At 47.6% G+C, this 12,821-nt stretch overlaps 1 protein-coding gene across 2 annotated transcripts; it reads left to right on the top strand.

Moving 5' to 3' along the window:
* The first annotated feature begins 400 nt into the window (after positions 1-400).
* On the top strand, positions 401-3,337 carry LOC6542082 (serine protease inhibitor 42Dd). Of its 2 annotated transcripts, none has more exons than XM_001970673.3 (4): positions 401-620; positions 1,558-2,492; positions 2,906-3,047; positions 3,106-3,337. In XM_001970673.3, exons 2-4 carry the CDS (start codon positions 1,605-1,607, stop codon positions 3,234-3,236), a joined length of 1,161 nt encoding a protein of 386 aa, XP_001970709.2. In that variant the 5' UTR covers positions 401-620; positions 1,558-1,604; the 3' UTR covers positions 3,237-3,337. The 2 variants fall into 2 exon arrangements, with proteins under 2 accessions (XP_001970709.2, XP_026834970.1); XM_026979169.1 differs by lacking the exon at positions 401-620 and adding an exon at positions 1,386-1,466.
* Positions 3,338-12,821: the final 9,484 nt, after the last annotated feature.

Raw genomic sequence — 12,821 nt, 5'->3', positions numbered from 1 at the left:
TGCCTTATTAAAGTTGATATATCAGGAAGTAAAAGAACTAAGAACTTTTGAGCAAGAAGATTTTAGGGACGCCAAACAAGTTTGTTTCAGAAGATTGTCACAAGAACGCATTCCGCACATTTATAAAATATCGGAAGCGTCTCACGCTCGATTTAGCTTAGCAACTGGTATCTGCTATTCGAGCAACTCGACTACAGAGTTCTCTCCAGTTTGGGTAATTTCAAGTTGTTATTTTTTAGCCGTAGAATATAAGAAATTAACAAGAAATGATCTAAAATCTTTTGAAAAACATAGCAATTGCTTTATTTGGCATTTATTTAATACTCAATGTATAGAAAATGCCAAACATAAAATGTAGTTGAGTGCAGAAGTAAAAGAAAATGTTCTCAAGTGGCTTCTTTGGAAATACGACTTTTGAATATATCTAAAAAACTATTTATGTATGTATGTACATATGTATGTGGTATGTGGTTATTCAACTCGAATAAAATTCCCCACGGAGTGCAGTTATAGGGCCCGAGAAGAGTCAGTTCCCAGTTCAACACGGAAGCCCTCGCACTGTCTTTTAGCACGTGAACGGTTTATGTACAGTACAAGCAAATCCTCTACAGATAATTAAGGTAATTGTGCACACATACACTTGCTGATCTAGTATACATACTTAAAAATCAATTTTGTTCACTTTCGATGTGATTTCCGGAGAAAATGCGATTTCTATTTGTAAACAAAATGACATCACTGTTTGTCAACAATAAGAGAGCCAAATTGGGCCACACAAAAAGAGAATGAAGGTCAAAGAGAACTGAAGTGCGCTCTCTTTATATAATTCCTAATTTTGATGATTTGAGTCACGACCTAAGAACTACGAATGAACCACTGCCGAGTGGAGATTAATTAGTGTCTTTCAACTATATAACCTATATATGTATATATAAGTCCTATATATATACCCTATATATACATATGTATATAAGTCAACATAAATCCCTACAAATTTAGTTTTCGACTGTAAAGGTTGTAATGACATATGGATGTATTTTCATTTATTAGTGCAGAAAATGACCTTTTATGTGTTACATTCAACCACTTATTAGGTGGTTAGGGAATAATTGGTAAACATTATTGAGGTGACAGTTTAGTAGGCAAATGGAAACCAGAGATAATATTCCGAAAGGCGTATTTTTCTCCGTACCAGCAAACAATTTATTCATTTGCACACAATTTTTGATTTTCCATTTTTCGATTTGAAAACCTCAGAATAGGGCAATTCTGATTATTCGTTAGAATCGTAAATAGTAAAATGGTAGGAAGAATTATCTTATTCAAAAACCAGTTGTGGTATGGGTGTATTACAGGAGAACAAAGAAACATAGCCAGAGAACCAGTTTAAGCGCCGATAACAGTGGAATCACAGTTCAAACTCAAAGTAAAGACCTCGAATGGTTCAGTTTTCCTAATCATGTCAGGTAGGGAAGACGTCCAAGCTGTGTGTCCACGAATTAATGGCCTACTGTTCTTCTACTGCTGTTTCGGTCTTTCCATGTCCACATCCTGCAGTCAAGGCCACGTGTTCACTTCTGCTGCTCCAGGGCCTGATTGTGGCCATGGCGAACACTCTTAACTACTCCAAAAGTCCCGCAGGCGAGGCTCAATTTGCCTTGAAGCTCTTTGGCCAGTTGGCCAAGTCCGAGTCCGGCCGGAACATCGTCCTCTCTCCATCGTCCATCCGGACAGGCCTGGCCATAGCCTACCTGGGCGCCGAGGGCAGCACTGCCGACGAGTTGAAACTGGGATTGGGCCTGGAAGGAGCTGGAAAGAACGATGTGGCTGAGAAATTGGCCCAGCTGTTGGCCAAAGGACAGTGGGAAAAGGCGAGTGGGGACGAGGGCGGGCCCAAATTGAAATATGCCAATCGGATTTTCGTGGGCCAGAGATTTCAGCTGGCGCAAGCCTATCAGGATTTGGTGAGCAAAAACTTCGCAGCAGCTGCAGAGAATGTGAACTTTACCCAAAGTGCGGACGCAGCCAAGCGCATTAACTCCTGGGTGGAGGAGCAGACCCATCAACAAATCAAGGACCTCATAGATCCGGCCTCAGTGGACGCAGATACTTCGGCCGTCCTGGTCAATGCCATATACTTCAAGGCCGACTGGCAGAGCAGCTTTCCCGACTACGCCACCTACGCTAGCGACTTCGTCAACCACGGAGGTCGGAAGGTCAGCGTGGACACCATGTTCCAGGAGGATTTCTTCAGGTTCGGCGAACTGCCCGAGCTGAAGGCCAAGGCCTTGGAGCTGACCTACGCAGGCACAGATATTGTTTTCCTGATCATCCTGCCCCAGGAGGAGCAGGGCTTGGCCTTCCTCGAGGAGAAACTAGTGGGCGTTGACCTGAGTGAAATAAGCTCCCAATTGAGCAGGCGAAAGGTTCGCGTGCAGTTGCCCAAATTCAAATTCGAATTCGATGTACCTCTGCAGGCGGCGCTGGAGGAGGTGAGTGCTTTAGCCTAAGTGACCCAATGGTAGTATCCAAATCCTAGGCTCTGCAGCCTTAAAATTCGATGTGTGCGACATGTTGTGTTGAAATACTTTGGAATGCTTGATGTAACATATTTCCTTACTTATAGCGTTAAATCTTATAGTATATTCGTTGAAAAGTATTAAGATAATTGTATGTATAATGGAGCTGTAATCTGTAAATATGAACTTCGAGCTCTTGGACCTAATTTTCAAAATATTATCACGTATTCAAATTTTCTGAACATATTTATCTTGCAAATAGCTGCCAAATAATATATGCCAAATAATAGCACCAAAAATATTTATGCTTTGCCTATCCAATATAATATCTAACATATCTAACGAATATCTACATCGTTGAGCACACTTAATCCGCCCTATTTCAGTTGGGCATTAGGAAGCTGTTCTCTCCTGAGGCGAACCTCAGCAGCCTTCTCCGGGAATCGGAGCCCCTACGCATCTCGGAGGTGAAGCACAAGGCGATCATCGAGGTCAACGAAAAGGGAACCACTGCCAGTGGAGCGACCTGTAAGTCTGTTGGAAAAAGTATCTGCAAACATTGCTAATCATCAGTCTTTTACTCCAGTTGTCCAGGTGGCGGTGGAGTCGCTCTTGATTGGAGAGGAAGTATTCGAATTCAGCGCGGATCATCCCTTCTTCTTCGCCATCAGGGATGCCCAAAATACCCTATTCCTGGGCCACGTCAGTCAGCTGTGAGTTGGAGTTGAGCCCACGAGCCCCAGAATCCCAATATGATGTTTTGCACGCATCCAATAAATGCCAGTTTCGGATGTCAAGTGCACGAGTACCGACAGCTATATCAACCTGGTTGCTTGATTAGTTTTGGGTTGCGTAATGCTTGGCCTTCCTGCTTGCTGCTTCTGTAATTAGAGCCATCCGAGCTGACGTTGATAGTTTATTAAGGGGACTTGGCCCGTTCAGCCTCCGATCCGGGCCGAGTGCCAGGCTCTTTGGCTGCGCTGTATCTGCCCGCTGTGTGTGTGTAGGGGTAATAAATCAAAGTTGGTATAGCTATCAATCCATGACACAGCGGCTCAAAAAACGGGCCGAGAACGAAGGCGAGTGCGCTGGCAAGAACTGGCAATTTGAATGGCAGTGGTAAGTGGCCGAAGTCCAGGCACACAAGGACCTGTGGACTGTTGGACTAGCGGACACGCACATGGCCAAAAGTCAACAACTGTGTTGGCAATTTGCTGCAATCATCCAGCAACACAGCCCCTCGTCCTTTTCGTCCTTCTCGTCCTTCCTGCCGCCGCGCTCCCATTTCCCTGGAGCCGATGTTTATGAGTGCAGCTAAATTGTTGTGCTCTGTGTTGCGCTCGCTTTCCCTGCAGCTTTTTCCGCTTTTTGCCGCTTTTCGACGAGGATTTTCCAAATCCTTGACCGTTGACGGCACTCACATGAGTGCTTCACACATAGCCCACACGGAGCCTCCTCTTGTGGCGGCTATTTGCATATTTCTAACCAGGTGTAAATTAAATTTGACAATTTTTTGCGGCGCAGTGCGCGTCCTGTGATTTCCTGCCGCCCGGGCAGCACTTTTAATAATGTTTTGCGACATTTGCATACCTTTCGAGACCTGGTCATGAAGCCGGTCCATTATTCAGGTTTATTGTGGGCGGAAGGATGCAGCTGGCTGAGATGTGGAACAATTAGAGCGGGACTTACGCACGTGTAAAACATTTTAATTAAATCCGTGCTGACGTGCCGCTTGCTGCTCCACTTGATTCCTGCGCATTCTGTCACACTTTCGAAGGTTGTGTGGTGCCTTCCGTTTTCTCCGGCGCTAATTGGTGGCCAGGTGCCGGTGGCGGTGCCCAAACTTCGACTCGGTTGTCACGGGCGACGCTCAAGTTTCCGTCACCAAATTGAAATTGAAATGACAACACAACAGGAGCAGCAGCGTCAGGAGGCGAGCATTAACCGCATTGGGAGGAGCAAAGGATGCATCGCGCGCCCCTGAAAATGGGAACTTAGCGACAAGTTCAGCTGTGGGCAGGTGGGCGAAGTTTGGGGGGCTTCCCCACTTTTGGTTGGGCCTTTTGCTACTCTGCTGCTGACAGCTCTGCATCATTTGCCAAATTGGCAGGGAGCGTTTGATCTGGGCGCCACCTACGAGAGTGGGTCACTATTAGTAGTTTTTAGTTACTTCCCTGGCATTCTGCACTTGCAACTTCAGTATAATCTGCTTTTACCTACCGTCCATATAAGTGGACACAAAAAGCAAATAGTTGTTTGCCTCTGAACCTTAAACTTTCGAGTAAAAGTCATAAAGGATACGAGTTTAAGAATTGTTCACAGGACCAGCATTTAGGTTGAAAGTATGCACGATGAACAAGCACTATTCCTAAATAAATATTTATTTAATTAGCAACTGTGCGAAAGTTCGCTTTGCTCGACTCATATTGAAATAGTTTAAAATGCACAGTCCAATGGTCGTAAACAGAATTCCAGTGAAACTGGCCACCATTATGTTTCCGAGAAAGCAACTTTTGCCAACTATTGTGACTCTCGAAAGTTGGGCGCCAATGTGTGTATTTAAAGCTTCCCTTTGAGGCTGTCTGTGCCAACTACACGGAGGGGGAGCTCCGCAGGTGGCTGGTCGGAACGATTACTCCTGCTGCAGCGTGGAACAGACAATTGCGGAGGCAAATTGTAATTGTAACTCGCCTTTAAGTGCGTCTGACAAGTTTGGTAATTAAGGAATTATGTCATGCGCACGTTTGCCATGCAGCAGGACCCTTGTCCTTGCCTAGTAACTGGCTGTGGGAGGTGGAGCATTGGTTACCTGGGGTTTCCTCTGTCACATTCTGTGTCCCGAATATTGCATTTTTGCAATTGGCATTTAATTTCGCAAGCTGCAATGTTGAGCATTGTGTTTATGCACGCTGCACTCCCATTGTTGGAGCACCAGGCGGGCTACTCAAATTCCAGGTGACTTTGGACACCCAACTTTCCCACGGCCCCCGTGAAAGGGCACTGGCTACCGCAAAACGATAATAGAATCCCAGCGCGTCCTGGCATAGCATGCTGCCCACAAAGGGGGGAAAGGTCCTGCGGAAGGACGATTTGACGCTCTCGAGAGCGTCACACTGACAGCAGCTGCCAATGTGCGTATCAGTGCGAGTCAGTTAATGAAATACTTGGAACATGCCTCCTGCCAGCCGGTCAAGCGTTGTGTCTCGTCCTGCGCGGATGTCCTTTTTTCCTGTCAGTGTGTGGACACCGGCTCAGGGCGATGGAAAGTGCAAAAGTTTGTTAGTACTTTGAGCTTAATACATGCTATTGAATATTAACGAGCAGAATGGGCAGTAAACTGGGTTTCGCCGACAATTATCGAGTATACGCCCCGTTTGCCTTTTGGCACCTTGTGGGCTGTGTGGGTAATTAACATTTGTACGTCAATATTTGCAGTGGCGGCCGCTGGCATCTAAATGAAAATCTGCACGTGACATGAGATACTATTTGCCGCTCATTAGATTTAATTGCCATTTCAGGTGGCTGTGCAAACAATTGGGCTTTCAGTGTATTATGCTGTGGACAGAGTCTGTTGGGTTCTACTTGTCTGAATCAAAGTTTGGTGAGCGTAAAGTTTGGGTTGCTGCAAGGATGCCAATCCCCTAAAACGAACTTAGGGTCGTCTGCCCAAAATTGAACTGTCACAGGAATTATTACCAACTGACCGCAGTTGACTACGCCGGAGGGGCGAGCCCTTCATCCTTTCATCCTTGCAACACGTTTGAGGGGCAAGTCCCCGACTGCCGCTGCCACTGCCGCTGAAAGCTCGGGTTCGGAACACAGCTAGTGGCAGCAAGGAGCTCAGCTTTGTCCTGGCGACGCCTGCGTCCTGATCCGCTGGGGCATTTGCTGGCTCGCAACCACAACGTGCAACACGTTGTGTTTTGAATGCTTTGGCGGCAAACACTCGTGGCCTGTTGGTGAATATAAAAGCGAAATCCCCTGCTGGCAGCCAAACAGTTCCCTGCTTGACAGCAAGCCACGCGCTCCTCAGTGGAAACCCGGAGACTTTGAATGAGGTGCCAGGAGCAACCGATACTCCTGTGGTCCTAGTCCGTCGGTCGGTGGTGTTCAGTGTGTCTGTGGCTTTGTGTGCGGCTGATTCGCAACACATAAATCAAAAATTTAATCAATCTCACGTGCCGAGCTGCAGTTTCCCACAGTTTCGTTGCCATTTCGGGCTTATAAAGTATACGCCAGGTAAGCCCGCCTTGCAGCGCTGTCTCCCAGTCCCTGTGACCTATTAAGGCCTGCTGGAGCAGTGCGGTCACTCGGAGTGCGTCCAAGTAACTCCTCCACTTTATGGCCACATTAAGGCATAAACAGGGCAGGAAAACAAAGCACGTTCTGGTTGCAAGTGCAAAAGAAGGGACTTTAAAGTGCCTGCCAACGGGACAAGTTACGATTATGGCGAAAAATTCAAATTTCTCGCATCCTGACCTGCCGAATTCCCGCTTCCAGCCAGCCCTAGGTGGCTTTTTGGTATCCAATTTTAACGGCATTATTCGCTGGCATAATAAAAATTTATCGCAAGCGCATTAAATTTGTAGCCGCCGCAAGTTTCGCTCCGTTCCCCTCTTTTCTCTATTCGACATCCAGAGACAAAGCGTCTTCGCAGCAGTTAACATGTCTAAGTGAGCTCTAAGTTGCCCCCAGATCTGCCTTTTGTGTGTCCCGGGCGGGGAGCCATGCCATGTTGTGCATTTTTATTACGATTACACAGCTCACACATGGCGGAAAGCACTGGAGCGGCGAGGGTGGCCATCATCCCCTAGGAACCCCTAGAAAATCCCCCGGGAGGGTCCGTCATAAATTCCAAATTTGTCAAATAAATAAAAGTGGAAGGGCGCTCTATCCATTTGTGCACTGGTTTTGGGGATCTCTAATCGGATTCAAAATTTGTTCAGCCCCAACGAAAAGTGCTCTATGGGGACTCGATACTCGATAGTGGTAGACATGACTCCAATGGCATGTGAATAAGCCCTGTCTAAATGTTGTGGCCTTGTACTTTACTTTTAGAAAATGATACATTCTGCGCCAAGGAGTGTTTAAATCTACTTCAGTTATATGCGGCAAATTTGGTGTTTCTGTGCTTTTGAGCCGAGTTCCTGCAGATGCCACTCATATCATTTTATTATTTACTTCTTGTAACAAAAAATACCTTTATTTCCTGAAGATTTCAGATAATTTTGAATTGAATTTGAGTCAGTTGAGGTTTCCAGATTCTTACAAGCAGAGTAACAGCCTCTGGGATATTGGGATTTTATTTACAGTCAGCTCTGCCTTTAGAGGTACCACCATTGCCAAGGAACGCCCCATCTTCCTTGGAAATGCAGATCCTAGTACTTCCAGGAAGCACGTCCCAAAAAGCAGCACTCAGCTGGACTCATATTGCCGCGCTTACAGCTCACTTTCATGTCGTTCATTTGCTTAATTGTATTTTTCGATTGTTTTTCCAAGTATCGCTTTCTTGAGATGAAAAGTCAACAGACAGTCGGCCAAAAGGTTTGTGTATTTCGCTGCTTTTTTCAGCAACATGAGGGCTGGGTAATCGGAAACCGCAACTGTTTGTTCAACTTCCTCCGAGATTGCATAATTAATTTTACTGACTTCTTAAAGCCGTTCCTAGGGGGAGCAGCCCCACATTCACCTGTCGCCTTCATCCCCTAATGTGCACAGTCGCTTGTAAATGCCTGTGCTCCATATGTTTATGCTAGATTAAACGCTCTTCCTGCCAAACTGCGAGTGGGAATAGAACACACGCGCGCACACCCGGGAGCTATGCAGATGCCCCCGTAGGTATGCCAGCTTTTTATTGTATCTTAAGCCGGGCCAGCCGGGGGAGCCGGGGGGAGCAGCTCCTCGGGGACCGACTCGGTCGCACACTATATCATAATGGAGTCTAGACCGGATGCCTGGAGTGCGGTGGCATTTACCATAGTTTGCATTTCTGCGCTTCCCGTGCTCCTGGGCTTCTTGTCGAATCTAGTTGGCATTAGAGTCAGGCCTTCTGAGTGGGGTGCCCTAATCCCACCGCATTCACAGTCGCCTGTCATGGACAAGGGAGCCCGGAGTGGCTGCTGGTCTGTGAGGGCTATTAATTGTATGCGACTCATTTAATTGATAAACTGAATGCCTGTGGGCACTCGCCCTCCATACCTGCGGCATACTTCGGCGTACAGTGTCCTGGAGGTGTCAGCTGCAACATCCAGGGCGCATCACCCATACGCACTGGGAATTCCGGCAGCTGGCGTGAATTGCAATCCGTATGCAAAGCGCAAATTGAAAATGCACACGTGAGCTGAAGAAGCATCAAAGTGGCAACTAAATGGCAAGTGGCACGCCTTTAAAATTGTGGAATTTTCTCTTTGCCTTGTTGCATTAGAATTAAAAGCACATAAAAGGTTCAAAGCTTCCACTTGGCCTGCCAAGCGTCCTCCTCCTTCGGCACATAACGGAGAACATAGCAGGAGGCAGAGGAACACGACCTGGCCCTCTGTGCGAGTTCGTGTTTCCGCCCTAATGCCTCCATTTCCACTTATTTTAATAGTTTTGCTCTTTTCCGGACGCCACTTGTGGCCCCTTGGCCGCCAATGGCTTCATTGAAATTTGGGCACACACACGGGCGGCAAACTTGGGATGAGCAGGAGCTCTTGTTGCGGACGCATTTGATTAAAGTGCTGGACCATGTTTGTTGTCTTCCACTCTGCGGCCATGGTTATCATCTCGATGGGAATGTGTGCTTGGGTTTGTGCTGATTTTATGGTCCGACGGATTTCTCTTTTTTGGCTTGCGCCCCTTTCTAGCAGCTTTATTGAAATTTGATTGTACAAAATGGTCTCCACGAGCGGGAGATGTGGCACGTTTGCTGCCACTTGATGACCATTAAATGCTGGCCAGCAGAACTACGCAGATTCCAGGAGTGCGAGTTCAGCCGAGGCAAACAGCAATCGCATTATATTAAAAGCAATTCCAACTTTTGAGACAAATGCCCAAAGACTCGACTGGATTTATAATGGATGAACCGAAAGTATGCCAAATGCGCCTCAGCTCGGCGCACTTACAATTCAGGCAGCACAATTTGCAGTAATTGCACGGCGATTCAAGACGCCGCTCGTGGAAAATGTTTCCTTTCAAACAGGAAATTAATCTAGGACAGCGCCGCCCACGAACCTACGGATCCACAACTCGGAGGACCACAGCGGCCAGTGGGGAGCTGTGGGTGGTGGGTGGTGGCTCTGTGCGCTGCAACCTAATTAACGTGAGCAATTCAGTCACATTAACAATGCATACTCACGTTGAAATTGTTTATAATTTGATAACACGCCTGAGTGGGCACGGCGGTGCCCGCCCGAAGTTTGCACTCGATCAAGTGGAAAATCAAAACTAAAGACAAGGCCAGCAGACGCCTCTGGATGGGGGACGTGCATTCCCGGAGGGGGCCCAAACTTGGCTCGGTTCAATTTCAAAGTGTCAAATGCAGTCAGGCCAAACGAAACACTGAATGAAGACGGAATATCCTGCGAGTCCACAGATCGCTGTCGTCGCTTGGCAGAGATGGGAGCAAGTGCCTCGGTTATTGTCCAAGCCCGTGCTCATGAGCAGTCGAAAGGGTGCACAAGCCGTGGGTAGACGAGTGGGCCAGAAAAAATGGAAAGCCATCAGCATATGCCTCACTGAATCACTCGCCATATACACAGGCGTCCTCCATTGACAATCTCGGCAAACTTCCGCCGAACGGCTGTCCCCTTTGCGCCGTTTCGCATTTTCCATTCCAAATACCAGCCCGCTGCGGCAGAGCAATCAATAAGTTCGTATATCCGTCAACCAACCCTCAGATCCAGCAGCAACTGCTCCACTGCTCCACTGCTCGAGTGGGTGCTCCGAAAGTTTAGCTGCCGTTTTTTGTCATTTTGGTCATTTTTGTTCCCACGGCGGCAGACACGATGATAATATCAAATTGAGTTCGCTTTCATCGCTCCGCCGCGAAAGTGGCTAAGTGTTATTCAAAAATCGATTTCAGGCCGCGGTCCGCCAATCTGCCACCTCAAGCACGGCAATCTGACCAGCTTTTATGGGCTGATAAAGCAATTAATTTCAAATCGCCACGGGCAGGCGGCTAAGGGCGGGTGGGGAAGATGGAAATAAATCAGATCTGAACCCGATAGGCAATTTGGGGGTCGGAGGACAAAGTCAGCCAGGAGAGAGGGACCTCATCAGTGCCGATAAAGATTACGTGTACGCGTATTATTATGTTAATCGAGATCATGATGACAGTCATCAGCGCCCCATCAGACTGGGCCGATTGTCCTTTCGACTCGTGTCGTGTTCCTTCCCCGGCTGCCTCGCCTGGTATCTCCCACTCCGCGACCAGCACCCAGACACACAAATCTCTTTATAATCGTCCCAGCCCGTCGTCTTTGACAAGGGAAAGTAGGCCTAGGAGCGGGCGTGTCCAGGAAGTCGGGTCGGGTCGTTCTAAGGGCGGTAGGGATGCCTGGAATGGTTGGCCGGAGGGCTTTGTGCCTACACTTATAAATTTTTATTTGTTGGCATTCCGCAATTTATTTTATATCTTCTCCAGCGGCAACTCCACCGTCCACTCCTGCCAGCTGGCTGTTCTGCCTGTTTGTCCGTAAGTCTGTCCGTAAGTCTGTCCGTAAGTCTGTCCGTCCGTCGATTTGCTGGCTTTCGCAACGCTTGCCAATGACTGGCGGCCTTTTTGGGAGGCGCCGCGGCTGCTCGTTCTCAGGTCGTTACACTTTGAGAAAGTTTGAAGCCGTGGGGCGGCATCGCAGGAATCTCGTCAAAGGAAGCCGTACTCGCCGCCGTACGGCGCAGTATGACAAGAGGCCTAATCAAATTATGCCCACTTTGTGGGCCGCTGACGCTGGACTGGCAGGATACAAGGGAAAGTAGGTTGTGCTGAAAGCGGGAGATGGGAGATGTGCTCATTAGGCCAGATGTGAGTGGAGCGTGCTGATCTGATTGTCGGCTTTTCGGGCTGCCCATTAGTGGCATGTCGAACTGCCGGGACATCGGAACATCTCTGAAGCATCCCAGCTTATTGGCCAAACTCTGTTCCCTGGACGCTCTGGGCTTCCAGCCAGGCGTGCTGCTGAATCCTTCGGTGCTCCGAATGCCAGGAATGCTGTTTGTGATTTTACTTTCCGCTTTCCATTTAACATTTTTCACCGTGTCGCAGCGGCGTCTTCCCCGCCTTCCACTGGATCCCTTTGTTTGCTCGTGCTTCCGCCATTTTCCCGCCATCTCCTGCTGTTTCCCGAAGTCACTCACGCGGAAAGCGCGTTGCGTGCTTTATGAATCTGCCCCGGCTCTGCTTCTCTATTACGTTCTAGACAACTTGAACTGGTTCCCTGTCTCCGCCTCCGTCTCCATCTCCGCCTGCGTATCCGTCTTCGTCTTCGTCTTGTCCGTGAACTCCTGCTCGTTTCCGGTGAATTCTCAGCCGCGTCCTTTGTGGATGGGTCCTTCCATTGCCATGTCTCCAAGGTCCCGCGGCATTCGTGTTTATTAAGTCTAATTCAATTTTGTGTGAATTTTATTTGTTGCATACATTAGGACCCATGACGTTGAAACATCCACCACGGATCCCAACGAATCCCGTGCAGTTGTAATTACACACTTAGCAACTTGGAGAGTGCTCCTATGAAGTTTTTAATTAAAACTTTGATAAATTAGCTCAATTTATATCCAGCCAGATATTTACCATTTAACAAAAGCGCCCATCCCTTTGCGGGAGCTGATTTCGTGTCGGTGTGAATTTCTTTGAGAGTGCAGATTTCCCATTTTAATTGAAATTTACCAAGGAGGTCTTGCTCTTTGAAAGTGCGGAGACGTGCATGGCTAGACAGGCAGGATGCGGAGTAAATTAAATTGACAAGTAAATAAGTACTGGGGAAAAATGTGAGTAAATATGCCTTTCATGGCCACAAGAAATTGGTTCTGGCCAGCAACAACAAACCACTGCTCTTTGCAATCGGATTTGGCCAAGTTGCAAAGCGAACCTTTTCATATTCGCAGCAATTGCATTCTCTCCGATTTGTATCGGGCATAAGTTTATGGAAATTTATGGCTGTGACGGCATTTACACATTTGTTTCAATTATTCACAGTGCCAATGAAACGGAAAGCAGCTGCATGCATACAAATTCAGCTGAACTGTCGAGTGCGAATGCCTTTAATATTAAGGAGCAGTGGCTGGGGATCTCGAGTGCTCTTGACACAGTCGCGTGGACCAAGT

This window comes from Drosophila erecta, unplaced genomic scaffold (genome assembly GCF_003286155.1).
Source record: "Drosophila erecta strain 14021-0224.00,06,07 unplaced genomic scaffold, DereRS2 tig00000055-arrow-pilon, whole genome shotgun sequence".
Lineage (NCBI taxonomy): Eukaryota > Metazoa > Arthropoda > Insecta > Diptera > Drosophilidae > Drosophila > Drosophila erecta.
This window is presented reverse-complemented; position numbering and strand designations above follow the sequence as displayed.